The sequence below is a fragment of the Macrotis lagotis genome, chromosome 1 (genome assembly GCF_037893015.1).
Source record: "Macrotis lagotis isolate mMagLag1 chromosome 1, bilby.v1.9.chrom.fasta, whole genome shotgun sequence".
NCBI classification, from domain to species: domain Eukaryota; kingdom Metazoa; phylum Chordata; class Mammalia; order Peramelemorphia; family Peramelidae; genus Macrotis; species Macrotis lagotis.
This window is the reverse complement of record NC_133658.1, coordinates 728196893-728211588: the sequence shown is the minus strand read 5'-3', so window position 1 is coordinate 728211588 and position 14696 is coordinate 728196893. Positions and strand designations below refer to the sequence as shown.

At 39.3% G+C, this 14696-nt stretch overlaps 1 protein-coding gene across 1 annotated transcript in view; it reads left to right on the top strand.

Moving 5' to 3' along the window:
* Positions 1-5547: 5547 nt before the first annotated feature.
* Positions 5548-14696, top strand: part of MEDAG (mesenteric estrogen dependent adipogenesis) — a 29973-nt gene continuing 20824 nt past the window's right edge. The window contains exon 1 of the mRNA XM_074216107.1: positions 5548-6317. Within this exon, the coding sequence (XP_074072208.1) occupies positions 6004-6317 (314 nt within the window). The 5' untranslated portion in view covers positions 5548-6003. The remainder of the gene's footprint in view (positions 6318-14696) is intronic.

The following is a 14696-nucleotide window of genomic DNA, read 5'->3' as shown; positions in this document are numbered from 1 at the left end:
CCCCCTTCTCACAAGAAAGACTCAACCCAAATTCTATTTTTTCTAAGAAGGCTTTCTAAGTGCCTCCCTCCTCCTACTTCTAGAACCTTCCCTTTGAGATCACCACTTATTTACACCATACACACTTTATACATACATCAGTTGGCATGTTGTCTTCCCCATAAGAGTGAGATCCTTAAAGTCAGGGACCATGTTTTTGACTTTCCTTGTAACATTAATGTTTAGCATAGTGCCTGACATTAAAAAAAAAAACCCTAACCAACTAGCTGTATGATCCAGACAAGTCACTTAACCTCTCTCTGCCTCAGTTTTCTCAACAATTAAATAGGAATAATAATAGAACCTATTTCCTTAAGTTACATGAGAATCAAATAACATAATATTTGTAAAGTACTTAGCACAATGCCTGACACAGAAGATAATTATTAAATGTTGATTTTCTCCTTCATTTCTTCTTTCCTTCCTTCCTTCCTTACTATTTTTCATCTGTGAACTTACAGGATGACAGTATAAGAATAAGTGACGTGACAAGAACCACGAGAGCATTATACACAGTAACTGCCATATTGTTTGATGAAGAATTGTGAGTGACTCAGCTATTCTCAGCAATACAATGATCCAAAACAATCCCAAAGTACTAATGATGAAGTGTGCTTTCTGCCTCCAGAGAAAGGACTGATTTTCTCTGAATACAATGTAAGCATGCTATTTTTCACTGTCTTAATCTTTTTATTTCATTTCTTGTACAAAATGACTGGAAATGTCTTACATGATTTCATATATATATATATATATATATATATATATATATATATATATATATACATAAAACCTATAGTAGATTGTTTACTGACTCAGGGATGTGGAGGGGAATGAGGAAGGGAGGGAAAGAATTTGAAATTTGAAGCTTAAAAGTGTTAAAAATTATTTTAACATGTAATTGGGGAGGAAATAATATATCTAAATTATCAGAGTATAATATTTTCTCAAAATTAGAGTCCTGGTAAAAAGATTAATTTCTTCAGAGAGTACTCAGACTTCAGATATCAGTAAGTAAGAAATTAAGGCCCCTAGATAACTCTCCCTATTGTTAATTACAAATTTAGGAGGACAATGATTAGGATCTTGGGAGATTGTCCTGCAAGAAAGAAACAAGAAGAGAACTGCTAAGTATTATACAAGGATATAATAAACCTATTAAGAAGCAGTTTTGAGAAGAGATATTGTACAACTTTCATAATTAGGTTACAAAAGAGATAAATGATTTTCACTATCATCTGTTTCTGTATAAAAATCAACTCTTTCCCAGTTGAAGGGGTGGTTTTCTTAATGGCTTTCATCTTAAGGTTTAGAGGTAAGATCTTAGAGAATAAAACTTAAAAATGTCTAAACTATATTTTCTGTCAATTTTGTTTTAACCCTATTTTTAGGTTTTTACAATTTTAGGATTCACAATACACATATATAGTATGTGTATGTATATATATATGTGCATTTATGTGTAGATATATGTGTATATATATATATATATATATATATATATATATATATGGAGAGAGAGTTAGTTTAAAAAATATGTTGGAGAAAAAGTTAATAATTCAGATTAAACTTAAAAGTATGTTGTGAAAAAAAATTCTCTTCTGGCTCTCAATCTATGATCCCAAGAGGGGACATTGGTTGGGATTAAACCATTAGATCCATATGTCCTTCTTCTGAAGAATATAAAATCACAACAACCAGGATTGCTGAGCTGCTCTGTTATTCTTTTTTTTGAATTATAAAGATTTTATTTATTTTGAGTTTTACAATTTTTCTCCTAATCTTACTTCCCTCCCCCCACCCCCACAGAAGGCAATATGCCAGTCTTTACATTGTTTCCATTATATACATTGATCCAAATTGAACACGATGAGAGAGAAATCATATCCTTAAGGAAGAAACATAATGTATAAGACATAGCAAGATCAGACAATAAGATATCAGGTTTTTTGCCCTAAATTAAAGGTAATAGTCCTTGGTCTTTGTTCAAACTTCACAGTTCTTTCTCTGGATACAGATGGTATTCTCCACTGCAAATAGCCCCAAATTGTCCCTGGTTGTTGCACTGATGAAATGAGCATGTCCATTAAGGTTGATGATCACCCCCATGTTGCTGTTAGGATGTACAGTGGTTCTGCTCATCTTGCTCAGCATCAGTTCATGCAAATCCCTCCAGGCTTGCTGAATTCCCATCCCTCCTAGTTTCTAATAGAGCAATAGAGTTCCATAGCATATATATACCACAGTTTGTTCATCCATTCCCCAACTGATGGATATTCACTGATGGATTTCCAGTTCTTTGCTACCACAAACAGGGCTGCTATGAATATTTTTGTACAAGTGATGTTTTTACCCTTTATCATGATCTCTTCAGGGTATAGACCCAGTAGTGGTGTTGCTGGATCAAAGTAAATGCACATTTTTATTGCCCTTTGGGAATAATTCCAAATTGCTCTCCAGAAAGATTGGATGAGTTCACAGTTCCACCAACATTGTAATAGTGTCCCAGATTTCTCACAACCCTTTCAACAATGATCATTGTCCTTTCTGGTCACATTGGCCAGTCTGAGAGGTGTGAGGTGGTACCTCAGAGACTGCTCTATTATTCTTGAAAAAAGTCATGGAGGAAAGATTAAGAGCCACGGGACTGAAGATAGGATAATAAATGTAGTGGGTGAAAGAGGTGCTGTTTGTGTGTGTGTGTGTGTGTATGTGTGTGTGTGTGTGTGTGTGTGTCTTTCTTTCCTCCAACTCCACTGCTGATTCTTCTTATTTCATACAGTCTTTTCTGTCTCCCTTTCAAAGTCCCTTTATGTATTGACTTCCTCCATTAGAATAGAAGTTTCTCAAGAACTAGGATTGTCTTTTGTGTTGCTTCTGATTTGTATTCTCCATGTTCCATAGGAAGCATTTAATTAATGCTTGTTGACTTGTTGACTTGGGATTCAGGAGGGTCAGAGTTCAAATGAGGTTGGAGTAAGCAGCATAGACTGCTGATTTCAATGGTTTTTAATCTTTTCCCAGTTGCACTTCATGATGAATGGGGCGTTAGAGAACTGTGGAGTGTGTGAACCTAAGCATTATATTATTTCAGTTCAGGATGTTCACTGCTAGAGAACACTTCCTGAAGCAACACAAGGGAATGGAGATGGACAAACACTAGGAGGGCAAATAAAATGCTTGCTCAGAGTAGACTCTGGTGGAGAGAGCACTAAACCACTCCCTTCCTAAAAGACTTGTCCACACCAAGATCAAAGTACGCAGTTCTTTTCAATTATCAGATAGATCAAATTTCCAAAACAAGCAGGAATGGAAGGGTATTCTGGAAGCTGGTGAGCTTAATGCTGACCAAATTCTAGAATGCATTATTAAAATTTTGGGAATCCCCAAGAGCTTGGATGAATCCATCATTGGAGTCATAACTAAATTAACCTAATTCCCTGTTCTTTTGGACAGGATTCCTAAATTGGTAGATGAGCTGGACACTGCAGACAGAGGATGATGTATGGATCACAGCAAAGCATTTGGAAAAAGTCTTACAATATCCTTGGGGAGTAGAAGACGGGTGGGCTGAATGATAAAGAAGTTAGGTGGGTACCTAATTGAATAGAGCTGATAAGGGTAGTTTATGTTGAATTTCAGGTGATTGTAGAAACTACAAGTCAAACATCCACCAGGAAACTGGATGGCTTCTTTTATTCCATTCTGACCTTGTTTTGATCCTTAGTGAATTAATGCAAAGAATATATTTAAGGGGTTAAATACCTGCCTCTGATATATACTGACTTATGGCCCAAGGCAAATCACTAAACTTTCAGTGATGTCAGTAACTTTGAGAAACTTTAAGTTGGTAGACCCTTTGGCAAAAGTTTTCTCATCAGGAAATTCCCTTCACTGATGAAATCCCAGTCCTAGTCCCTCTCCCCAGGCTCTGTCCACTTTAAGGAGCATATTAATACCAGCTATGGGGAAGTTATTATTCATTGCAAGGAAGCAGCAGCTGGGCTTAATCACTGTGCTGGAAGATGTCACACTGAGGAGCAGAGGGCCAAATTATGCTCTTAGAGCTACATTTACAGTTGACATCCCCCTTAATAATGAACATGGGAGTCCTGGAAAGAAGACTGCTTTTGGAGTCCGAAGAACAGTTCTGTTCCTGTCTATGTGTTAGCTTGGACACATAGAAGAATCTCTTTGGGTTTCAATTTCCTCAACCATCAATAAGAGGGAACTTAACAGGATTCCTTCCAGTTCTAAATCAACATCCTCTGCAAATTTTAAGGGGACAATTTTAGAGTTTTCCTTCTGTTTCAGAAAAGAATGACTTCCAGTGAAGCAAAGGAACCCTGAAGAAGTGATCCTTTTTCTCTTCTGCTCTCATAGGACTTTATCCTACTTGTACTAGAATCATTCGATTTTGTATTTTATTGTTATGGAAAAGTCTTATCCCCACTAATAGACTGTATACTAATTGAGATCTGACAAGGAGCTCTATATTACCTCCTATATACATAAATATATTCATGTGCTTTCCCTTGATAGAATTTAAGTTCCTGAGGGTAGGGATCCTTTCATTTCAATGACTAATTAGCACAGTGCCTACACATTGTAAGTGCTCTATAAATAGTTTTTTGATTGATCGATCTTCCCCACCGCTTAGGCATTTAATAAATATTTGTTGAATTATTTCCATATCAGCAAAATTGTTAGTGAGGGCCTTAGGAACAATCCTTTAGGATTTGGATTAGTCCCTTGCATGCCATAGCCATTTCAGTCAAATTGATTTATTTGATTTATTTGAGGTCGGTGATTCAAGTCATTCCATTTTCTGTCTCCTTCCAATACCTAGAATTTCCCACGGCCTCTTCCCCTTACTCCACGACCCCACATTTTCCTCAAGTTCTGATCCTCACACCGGCACCACCTTCCACGCAGGGGCAGATATTTGGGGTCTATTTTGATCGGGTTTTAGACCTACATGTTGTTTTCCCTGATAGAATGCAAGCTCCTGGAGGGCAGGAACTGTTTCCAAGTCGTCTTTGTTTTGTGCCCCCAGAACTTAGGACAAAGCATAAGAGGGTGACTTGCGATGCGTGAGTGAAAGCCATCCATGTATTCGTTCCATGGAAGGACGCTTTCCAGATGAGAACTGAATCTGGGTCAGGGTGTGAACATAAAGCCAGGGCCCAGGAGAAAAGGAGGAGTGAGTGGAAAAGAACGCTTTCTGCCAGAACTGAAGACAGGCTTGGCTCCCAGTAGGGACTGGATGAAATAAATGGACCCTGAGGCAGACTGGGCCAAGCATTGCACCAATCGTCGTTACGGGGCCGTGGTTTCTTGGGCTAGGGCCAGCTGGCCAGAGTCTGCCTCCTCCCGCCCGCAGATGTCCTGAGCTCTGGTGCCTTGGACCGGGCGGGGGTGGGGGAGGCTCAGCCTCTTGCAGCCAGGGGTGGGGCCCCCAAGTCTAGGGATGCTAAACTGCGGACTAGATGAATAACTCTTGGCTGACAGCACTACTTCGAGGTCAGCTTGTGCCAAGTCATAAGACCATGATAACTTGGAATCACAACGTTTAGGGTCCTGCCTGTGGGCTGGGCAGGGGGAAGGGGGACGAGCTTAGCAGGGATAAAAGGACTTCCTTAAGCCCCGGGCTCCTTTTCCCCCCTCCTAACTGGGCAGTTGCTTTGCGAGGTGAGGGCCAGTCTGAGGGGGAGGAGGCAGTGGCCAGGGATACAGCCCCCGAGTGGCTCTACCACGGGGTAGAGGAGACAGTCTAATACCCAAGGCCAAGCCTCCAGGAATTGAGAACTCACCCACTTCAGGTCAGGAGCAGGAAGAAAGGAGAGGGGAGACAAAGGGGGCCTGCAAAGGGTGGACTTGCTAGGCTCCCTACACCCTCTGGGGTTTGAATCTTCGGGCTTGGATAGGGCGGTGGTGGGACTTTTAGGGACACCGACAGGGGCAATGGCCGTGGCAGGGTGTGTGCAGCCGGCGGCCTGGAGTGGGGTAGAGGAGGGACCCCAGGCAGCCCGGCCCAGCCTGACCTCCATCTCCTCCGGGGAGCTTCGGAGCCTGTGGACCTGTGACTGCGAGCTGGCCCTGCTGCCCCTGCAGCAGCTGCTGCACATGCAGCCTGGCTCCTTCCAGCTGCGAGGGGACCAGCTCCTGGTCCTGGGGCCTAGGCCTCAGGAGGCCCCACGTGGGGGCTTCAACGTCTTCTGTGACGGCTTCGTGCGCCTGGACAGGCAGCTCTACAGAGTCAACAACTACTTAAAGAGGTGGGTGACCCATGCCCATGTCCACAGCCCATCTTTGCTTCCCCAGAACCCCGAACTCCGCTGGTTTCCAAAGCAACCCACGCTCTCATTTCTATTCTCCCTTCTCAGCTGAGCCATCCCCCTAGATGACTCCTAAAGCTTCCCCCACTGGCAACTTCTAAATTTCAAGATTTCTTGCTTTGTCTAGCAGCCTTTGCATCTTTTTCCTCCCAAAAAAAGTTCCTGTGTTTTGCATTACATTTTCCCCATACATGTCGAAGTCCTTGGGAAAGCACTAATTCTATGTTTTGGAAAATTGGGTGGATATGTGACCCCCTTCTTTGAAGCCTTCCTCATCCAAATAGACTCCTGGGCACTGTATCTTTAACTGGGATTGCTGGAATCAAAAGGAATGAGTTCCTTTGGGTGAAATATAGGCAGTTGAGAAATGCCTACCTCCAATTTAGGCCTCAGGAGCACTACAGAAATCTAAACTGCCCAGGATCTGGCCTAAGGGAAGAAGTGATCAATTCTGATTCTGTAAATCCTTTCACAGGGAGCATATGGAAGTGGCTCCATTCTGAAGTGCTAGTTATTAGGGCTTCCACAAGAGTATATGCTATACATAATAAACTCAAATGTCAGCTTACCAGGAATTTACAATTTAAACAAACAACCAAGGAAAGGCAATAAGAGGAACCAGTTGGACAGATTACTGCTCACTGAAAAAAAGGGTTATTGGGGCAGCTAAGGTGTCACAGTGGGGATGGAACACCGGCCCTGGGGTCAGGAGTACCTGAGTTCAAATCTGACCTCAGACACTTAATAATTACCTAGCTGTGTGGCCTTGGGCAAGCCACTTAACCCCATTTGCTTTGCAAAAACCTAAAAAAAAAAAGTGTTATTATTGTTTAGAAATAGCTTAGAGGAGTGGACATAGAACTCTTCTCTAAGACAGAAAGAATTCCATTCTAGTCCTTGCAGCCAACAAATAACTGGCTGTGTGATCCTGGGTAAGTCACTCTTGTCTAGATGATTCTCTAAGTTTCAGAGAAGCTGCTGATCAGCATTGTAAGGAGATTTCCTCAGGTGGGTAGGGACTAATGAAATAGCAGTGTGAATGATCAGCAGACTGTGGAATGAAAACTGCTTGACTAGTATGTTCAGAATAGAATTGTGGGAGAATTTAATTCCAAATTAACTATTATGGGACAGGCATAGAAGAGACAAAGATAAAAAGGAATTGATCCCTGTCCTGAAAGGACTTACTTTTTTATTGAAGGAAACTGTATGTAAACAGGTAAGTAAATGTAAAATGTAAAGAGAATAAGTATAAATTATGTGCAGATTATCTGGTGGGTAGGGAGGAGAGATGACACCACTACTTAAGGGAATCTGGAAAATTCTCATCTAGGAAAATGGCACTGGAGCAGGGTCATGAAGGCTGGGGGTAGGACTCTGTGAGGAAGAGGTCAGGAGGCAGAGTATTCCAGATAGGAGAGGGAGGGAGAGGGCAGCTGTGCAAACATCCAGCTTCCTTCCACTTAGGACACTCATTTTTATTGAAAAGCTTGAAGTTCTAAATGATGGAAGAGAGGGTGCTTGATGAGCTGGGAAGAGGAGAGCATCCTAAGCATAGGCTACTAAGAAATAAAATTCAAGAGTAAGATGAAGGGCATGCTCAATTGGTTTGCCTCCAATGTAATGAAAATGAGCCATGTTAGAAGTCTGGCTCAGAAATTGTGAAGTTGCTTTCTTTAAAAATAAGTATGTAGAGCAGGCCCAGGATGTGCATAAACTGGCTAGCCCCTTCCATGAACTTAGAGGGAGTTACCACTTAACACTAATATGAGTTATTCTTGCAGATAGATAGAAATGAATGATTGTGTTGGCTCTTCTCACTAGATAAATGTTTCCTGACGCATGAACATTTTTTATCACCAACCTGTCTCTTAGGGATATTGTGATGATTAGTATTTGCAAAGAGCTTATGCATTTTCTCTTTGAAGAACCTATAATGTTAGTCTTTTAAAATAAGTTTTTCTCTCTTCCCTCCCCCACGCCCCCATATTTGTTAATTTGTCTCACTTCTGGTAAGTTCTTGCTTTTAACAATTTTCCTTCCATCTTAGGATAATCTAAATCCAAGTATAAATACAAAAGAAAACATGCTCTTCCTCTTCCCCATGCTCTTTTTTCCTCTTCTTCTTTTTCATCCCTTCTTCTCTTCTTACCTCTCCACTTTTCCTCCTTCCTCCCCTTCTTCTTTCTCCTTCCTCATTCTCCCCCTTCTTTTCTCTTTCTTCCTTCTCTTCCTCTTCCTTCTACTCATCCTCCAGTCCTCTTCCTCCTCTTTTTTTACCCTCTTTCTCTTCTTTCCCTTACCATTTATCTTCCCCTTTCCTCTTCTTCTTTAGCACCTGCTCTGCACCTTACAGTCTTAGGGTAGAGGTTTTTAACCTTGTTTATGTCATGAGCTCTGCAGGTAGTATGGCAAAACTTCTAAACCCCTTCTTAGAATCATATTTTTAAAGTGTAAAATGAAATCAGGTTACAAAGGAAACAAATTATATTGAAATTTGATCCCAAACACTAAAATTTCCAAGTTGATATATCCCTGAAATTTATTTACAGTCTTTTGGGGTTCATGAATTCTAGATTAAGAACTTTGAGTATTCCCTGAGTCACTGTAAAGTGACTTACCTAGGGTGCCATGGCCAGTGTGTGCCAGAGATAGTACTTAAAGACAGGTCTTTCAAAAGCTTCAAAAGTTGGCTGGCTAGCCACTACAGCATTCTGTCTCCAAAACAGGATCAACACCAGTTGGCAATTTGCCTAAGCTGCCCCAGATAGTTTGATTATAGGGCTGAACTTAGAAGCCAAGGCCTATGGATTTAGTCCTATTTCTGTTGGCAATACTCACTACTGTCCCTTGTAGCTTTAAGGGCATTCCTTGTGCAGTGCTAGCCACTGAACCACAGGCAACATCACCATTTCCCCTTGCTTTCCAAAATCTAAAAACAGAGATATAAAATTCCTTTGACCAAGGTAGCTATTGTAAAATCTGTCTAAAATATGGACAGTTCCACCATTTTGTTGAATCAATTTAAAATGTCAACACCTTAATCTATTTTATGCTTCCCCCTATTCTAGCCGTGAGGTATGAAAGAGTTATGCCTTAGAACTGGTCAGTAACATAAACAGGACTGAAAGAGTAAGGGAGCAGCTGTGGGCAATAAGTGAAAAGTACTAATAAAAAAAAGCTTCCAGCTGCTTCAACTCAACAGAAAACAAGGTAAAGTCAGCTGGAAAGTGAAAGATCAAAAGAGAGAGAAGACAGACAAAAAGAGAGAGACAGAGACAGAGACAGAGCCAAAGACAGAGAGATAGAGGGATTTATAGACAGACAGAGAAAGCCAGATAGAGAGGGGGATAGTAGTGGACATTCAGAAAGGTAAGAGTGGTGGTGATGGTTTGTGTGTGTGTTTATGCATAAAACACTAGTAGGACAAAAGGGGTAAAGTGTCCATTCAATAAAGAGTTGGAACATTCTCCTTCAAACTTCCTTTCTCCATCCAGTTACTTTCTAAATCTTATTAACTCTAATTCTATGGCCTCTTTCATATTTATCTCCTTCTTCCTCCTTAAATGGCCATCATGCTCATCAAGCCCTTATTGCATGGACTGTTATTGCAAATAATTTCCTAATTGATCTTCTTACTTCCAATGTCTTCCCTTTCCAATTCATCTTCCTCATAGCTGCTAAAAGTAATCCTCCTATATAACAAGTCAGACCGTGTCACTCTCCAGCTCAAGAAGCTTCAGAGGTTCCCTGTTGTCTCTGAGGAAAGATTCAAATTTCTCTTTTTGACATTTAAAGTCTTTTACAATTTGACTCCATTCTGTCTTTCTAGACATATTACTCTTCTTCTGGCACTCAGTGGGCCAGCCAAATTGGTCAAATTATTATTTTCCAAACTCAGTAATCTATCTCCTGCCTTTGTATAGATTCGTGGTTTGTGTTCTACCTTTACCTCTTGGAATCCTTTGCTTCTTTGAGGCTCAACTCGGGAAGGATCTCATACAGGAAGCCTTTCGTGATCCTGACAGAGATGCTTAGCTTGAGATCCATGGATAGATTTCAATGAACTTATATGGGAAAAAGTTACATCTTTATTTCCACTAATCTCTAACAGGAATTGAACATTTCCTTCAGTTATGGATGTAGGCAACAAATATTTTCCTGAGAAGGGGTCCATAGGTTTCATCAATCTTCCAGAGTGGTTCATGACACAAACACAAAAAAGTAAAGAACCATTGCTTTCTTCCTCATCAAATTATATTGAAATTTCATATCTGTATAGATAGTATATCTTTCAGTAGAATGTGTATCTTTAGGATAGGTACTGTTTTGCTTTTCATTTTGTCTTACATGTCGAGCACCTTACATAGTTGCCTGAACTTAATGGAAGCTTAATGTTTGGTGATTGAATTGAACTTATTGGAAGCTGTTTTTAAAATGATATAAACACGATAGAATTATTCTTTTATTTAAAGTTGCCCTGGGATGTTGAAGAAGGACTTGTGTGTTTTACACATTTACTTTATTCTGTATTAATTTGTATACACTTTTTTATCGGTCATGCTAGATTATAAACTACTAGAAGATTATGTCAAAGTACTCTCTTATTGCATGTTTGTTGAATGAGTGAATTTATGAATAAATGAAATGAATGGATATGATAATGGCTCAATCCACTAATGCAAACCTTTAAGTGTGAAAACTGTGCCTGATGATGATGGGAGAATGGGATGGGCAGGAAAGATGTTGTAGAGGTAGAATTGGTAAAATATTGGATATTGGATAAAGGGAAAGATAAGTTGAAATTTGTAAAGATGGGACTGGAGAAATTGTGGTGTTCTCAAAAGATAGAAAAAAGTTAGGAAGAGAGTTTAACAGGAAAGAGAATGAGCTCTATTTGAGTTGCATTGATTGCTTTCTCTCATTTTATTTTTCTCAATTACAAAAACATTTTTAAACTTCTGGTTTTTTGCAAGGCAATGGGGCTAAGTGACTTGCCCAAGGTCACACAGCTAGGTAATTATCAAGTATCTGAGGCTAAATTTGAATTCAGGTCTTCCTGACTCCAGGGCCTGTACTCTATCTACTTTGCCACCTTGCTTATGTTTAACATTCATTTTTTAAAATTTTGAGCTCCAAATTCTCTTTCTCCCTTCTCTTGCTCTCTCCTCCTTAAGAAGATGAGCAATTTGATATAAATTTTATATATATATATATATATATATATATATATATATATATATATATATATATATACAGTCATACAAGACTTTTTAGCCATGTTTTGAAAAAACAGACTGAAAAAAATCACAGGGAAAAATAAAACTTTTTTGAAAATGTGCTTTAATCTGCATTCAGACTTCCATCAGTTCTTTCTTAGGAGATAACATTTTTTAGAATAAGTCTTTTGGAATTGTTTTGGATCATTGTATTGCATGAGAATGGCTAAGTCATGTACAACCTTGCTGATACTATGTACAAGGTTCTCTTGGTTCTGCTCACTTCACTTGAGGGCATGGATTTTAATATGCCTTACAGTACATACAGGTGGAAATGTCCAACTGATAGAGACACAAAACTGGAGTTCAGGAAGGATATAGGGATAAAGATAACACATGTGTTGGAGGTAATATTTGAATTCATATGAACTAATAAACTGGGGATACCTTCATGTTGGGGACAGGAGCTGGATGCTGATCTAAAGAAATAGCTTCTGAGAATTGGTCAAACAGATTGGAGGAAAATTGGGATACATTTGTGTCATGAAATTCCAAGGAGGAGAGGGTAGTCCATAATGTCAGAGGTTCAGAATGGTCTATTGGAAGATGGGAAATAAGAAGAGACTTTGTGACAATTAAGAAATTTCTGATAATTTGGAGAGATCAGTTTCAGTTGAGTAGTGATAACAAAATCCAGAATGCAAAGGGGCTAGAAAGATCACACAATTTGTAGGTATCAGAAGCAGAGGCTAGGGTGGCTAGGTGGCACAGTGGATAGAGCACCAGCCTAGTGGCCTCAGACACTTAATAATTACCTAGCTGTGTGGCCTTGGGCAAGCCACTTAACCCCATTTGCCTTGCAAAAACCTAAAAAAAAGCAGAGGCTGGTTAGGTTCTTTGACTACAGAGTCAGAGTTCTCAGGAATGGTTGTTATAATAGGGTAATAGTGAAGTCTGTTAACAAAGAATAAATGAATTGCCATGTTACAGTAAGGACTCAGTTGAGACCAGAAACCATGACTTTGTAAGGGCCCCCATCATCAGGGTGGTGAGACTTCCTCTAGTTCAACAGTATGAGTAAAAACAAAAAAGGAAGAGGACAGGGCTAATTGAATATAGGGTTTTTTAGAGTTATGGATTATGGACAACTGTGTGATAGCTTGATGGGATTTTAGAAGAGGGAGCAGTGCATAACTGAACTTTGGGGTCAAGATTAAGAAGAGAGGAAAATGAATCCAAAGCAGAAGGGATTGCCCAACAGGATCATTGCTAGAAACAGGTTGAGGAAGATTGAGGCACAGGGAAAGATGAAATGGTGTGATGTTTTGGTCAGATAGAGAAATGTGAGTTAATAATATATTGGTTATTATTTTAGAAGAACGTAAATAAGCTTTACAAGGAGAAAAACCATCCTGTTTTTGTAGTTTTTTTCCTATGGTTAATAGATAGAATGTTGGACTTGAAGTCCAATTTGGGTTCTGCTTCTAACACTGTGGATCTGGGTAGATTAGCAAAGCCTCACTTTCTTTATCTGTAAAATGGGTATATTAATAAATCCTCCCCTGAAGAATTGGTTTGAGATGATAAATGTCAATTAATTTGCAAATCTCAAACTTCTATGTAAATATGAGCAATGATTCTGAACTTCTTAAGGTCCTATGGCATACACAATAGATTTTATTTCTCTAGATTATCTTGGAGATGTTGCAGGGTCTGAAAGTTACAGCTTTGAGGAGATGACCTTATTAAGTATTCCTCATTTGTTGGAATTATAATGAGGCTCTCTTGTTTAATTCTTCAGTGTCTTTTAATCACTGTCTTGCCCAGGTGTTTCCTGTAACTGAGAAGATGTTGGAGAGTTCCCTTGCTTTCTCATCCTCCAGATGTTATCTTACCACAGGTCTATAAGCTACCAGTGAATTTTATTCAGTTTTCCAAAGCACCGACATATTTTTGGTCAATGTAATATATTACTTCTAGCAAAGAAGTTGGGGCTGAGTAATTCTTTGGAATACAGTTGTTACTTGAGGGAGTGAACCTTGTCATACTTATTTAGCTCCTTGAAGGTTGGGAGGCACTGAGACTGGTTTCATTTTTGCATTCCTACTGTGATAAAAATTATCCAAGGGATCTATTGATTAGATATTGTTGCCAACTACTGAATCAAAGCAGAGATAGTTATCTTCAGTTTTCATTTACATTCAGTGTGAAGCCTCAACTGTAAAAAAAAGTCAAAGATCGTGGAACATCAACTTCTACAAGCTTATATAGAAAGGGAATAGATAAATAGAATTTTACAGACAGCAAGATAGGGGTATAAGAACCTGGAAATAAGATAAGGACACCCACCAGCTGGTCAAAAGGAGCTATGGTTTCTTTCCCCAGTCTTGATTTTGCAGACAATGTTACCTTTGAGCTTCCAGGAGCAATATCTCAAAACTCAAAATTAACACTGGGGCAGTGTTCTGTTTTTATCATAAGGAGGGCAAGAAGTCAGAGCTGGAATTCCTTTCCATCACAGTCTTTCTCTTATAGTGCAGCAAGAGACTGTAACCACAGACAGAAATTCTCCTGTCACCCTATCTTCCAAGGATGAAATAAGTGGATGAAGAAAATTTCTTGTTTTGTGTGTTCCAGCAACAGATAATCAAACAAACAAACAAAAAAGAATAGCTGTTATTTAAGATGGATTTGCAGCACTGATGCTGAATGAAATGAACAGAAACAGTAGAACATTGTACACATTAGCAACAACATTGTGAGATGATCAACTATGATAGACATGGCTCCTCTCAGCAGTTCAGGGATCAAGGACAATACTTAGAGAGCTGTTAAGGAAAATGCCATCCACATGCAGAGAAAAAATTATGGATTCTGAATACAGATCAAAGCATATTCTGTTCATTTTTTAAAACTTCTTTTATGTTTTTTCTTCCTTATGTTTCCCCCCCTTAGTTCTAATTCCTTTTTCACAAAATGTCTAATATTGAAATATGTTTAATACAATTTTACACGTACAGCTTATTTTGGATTGTTTGCTGCCATGGGAAAGGGAGGGTGGTAGAAAAATGTAGAACTCAAAAGCTTGCAAAAGGATGAT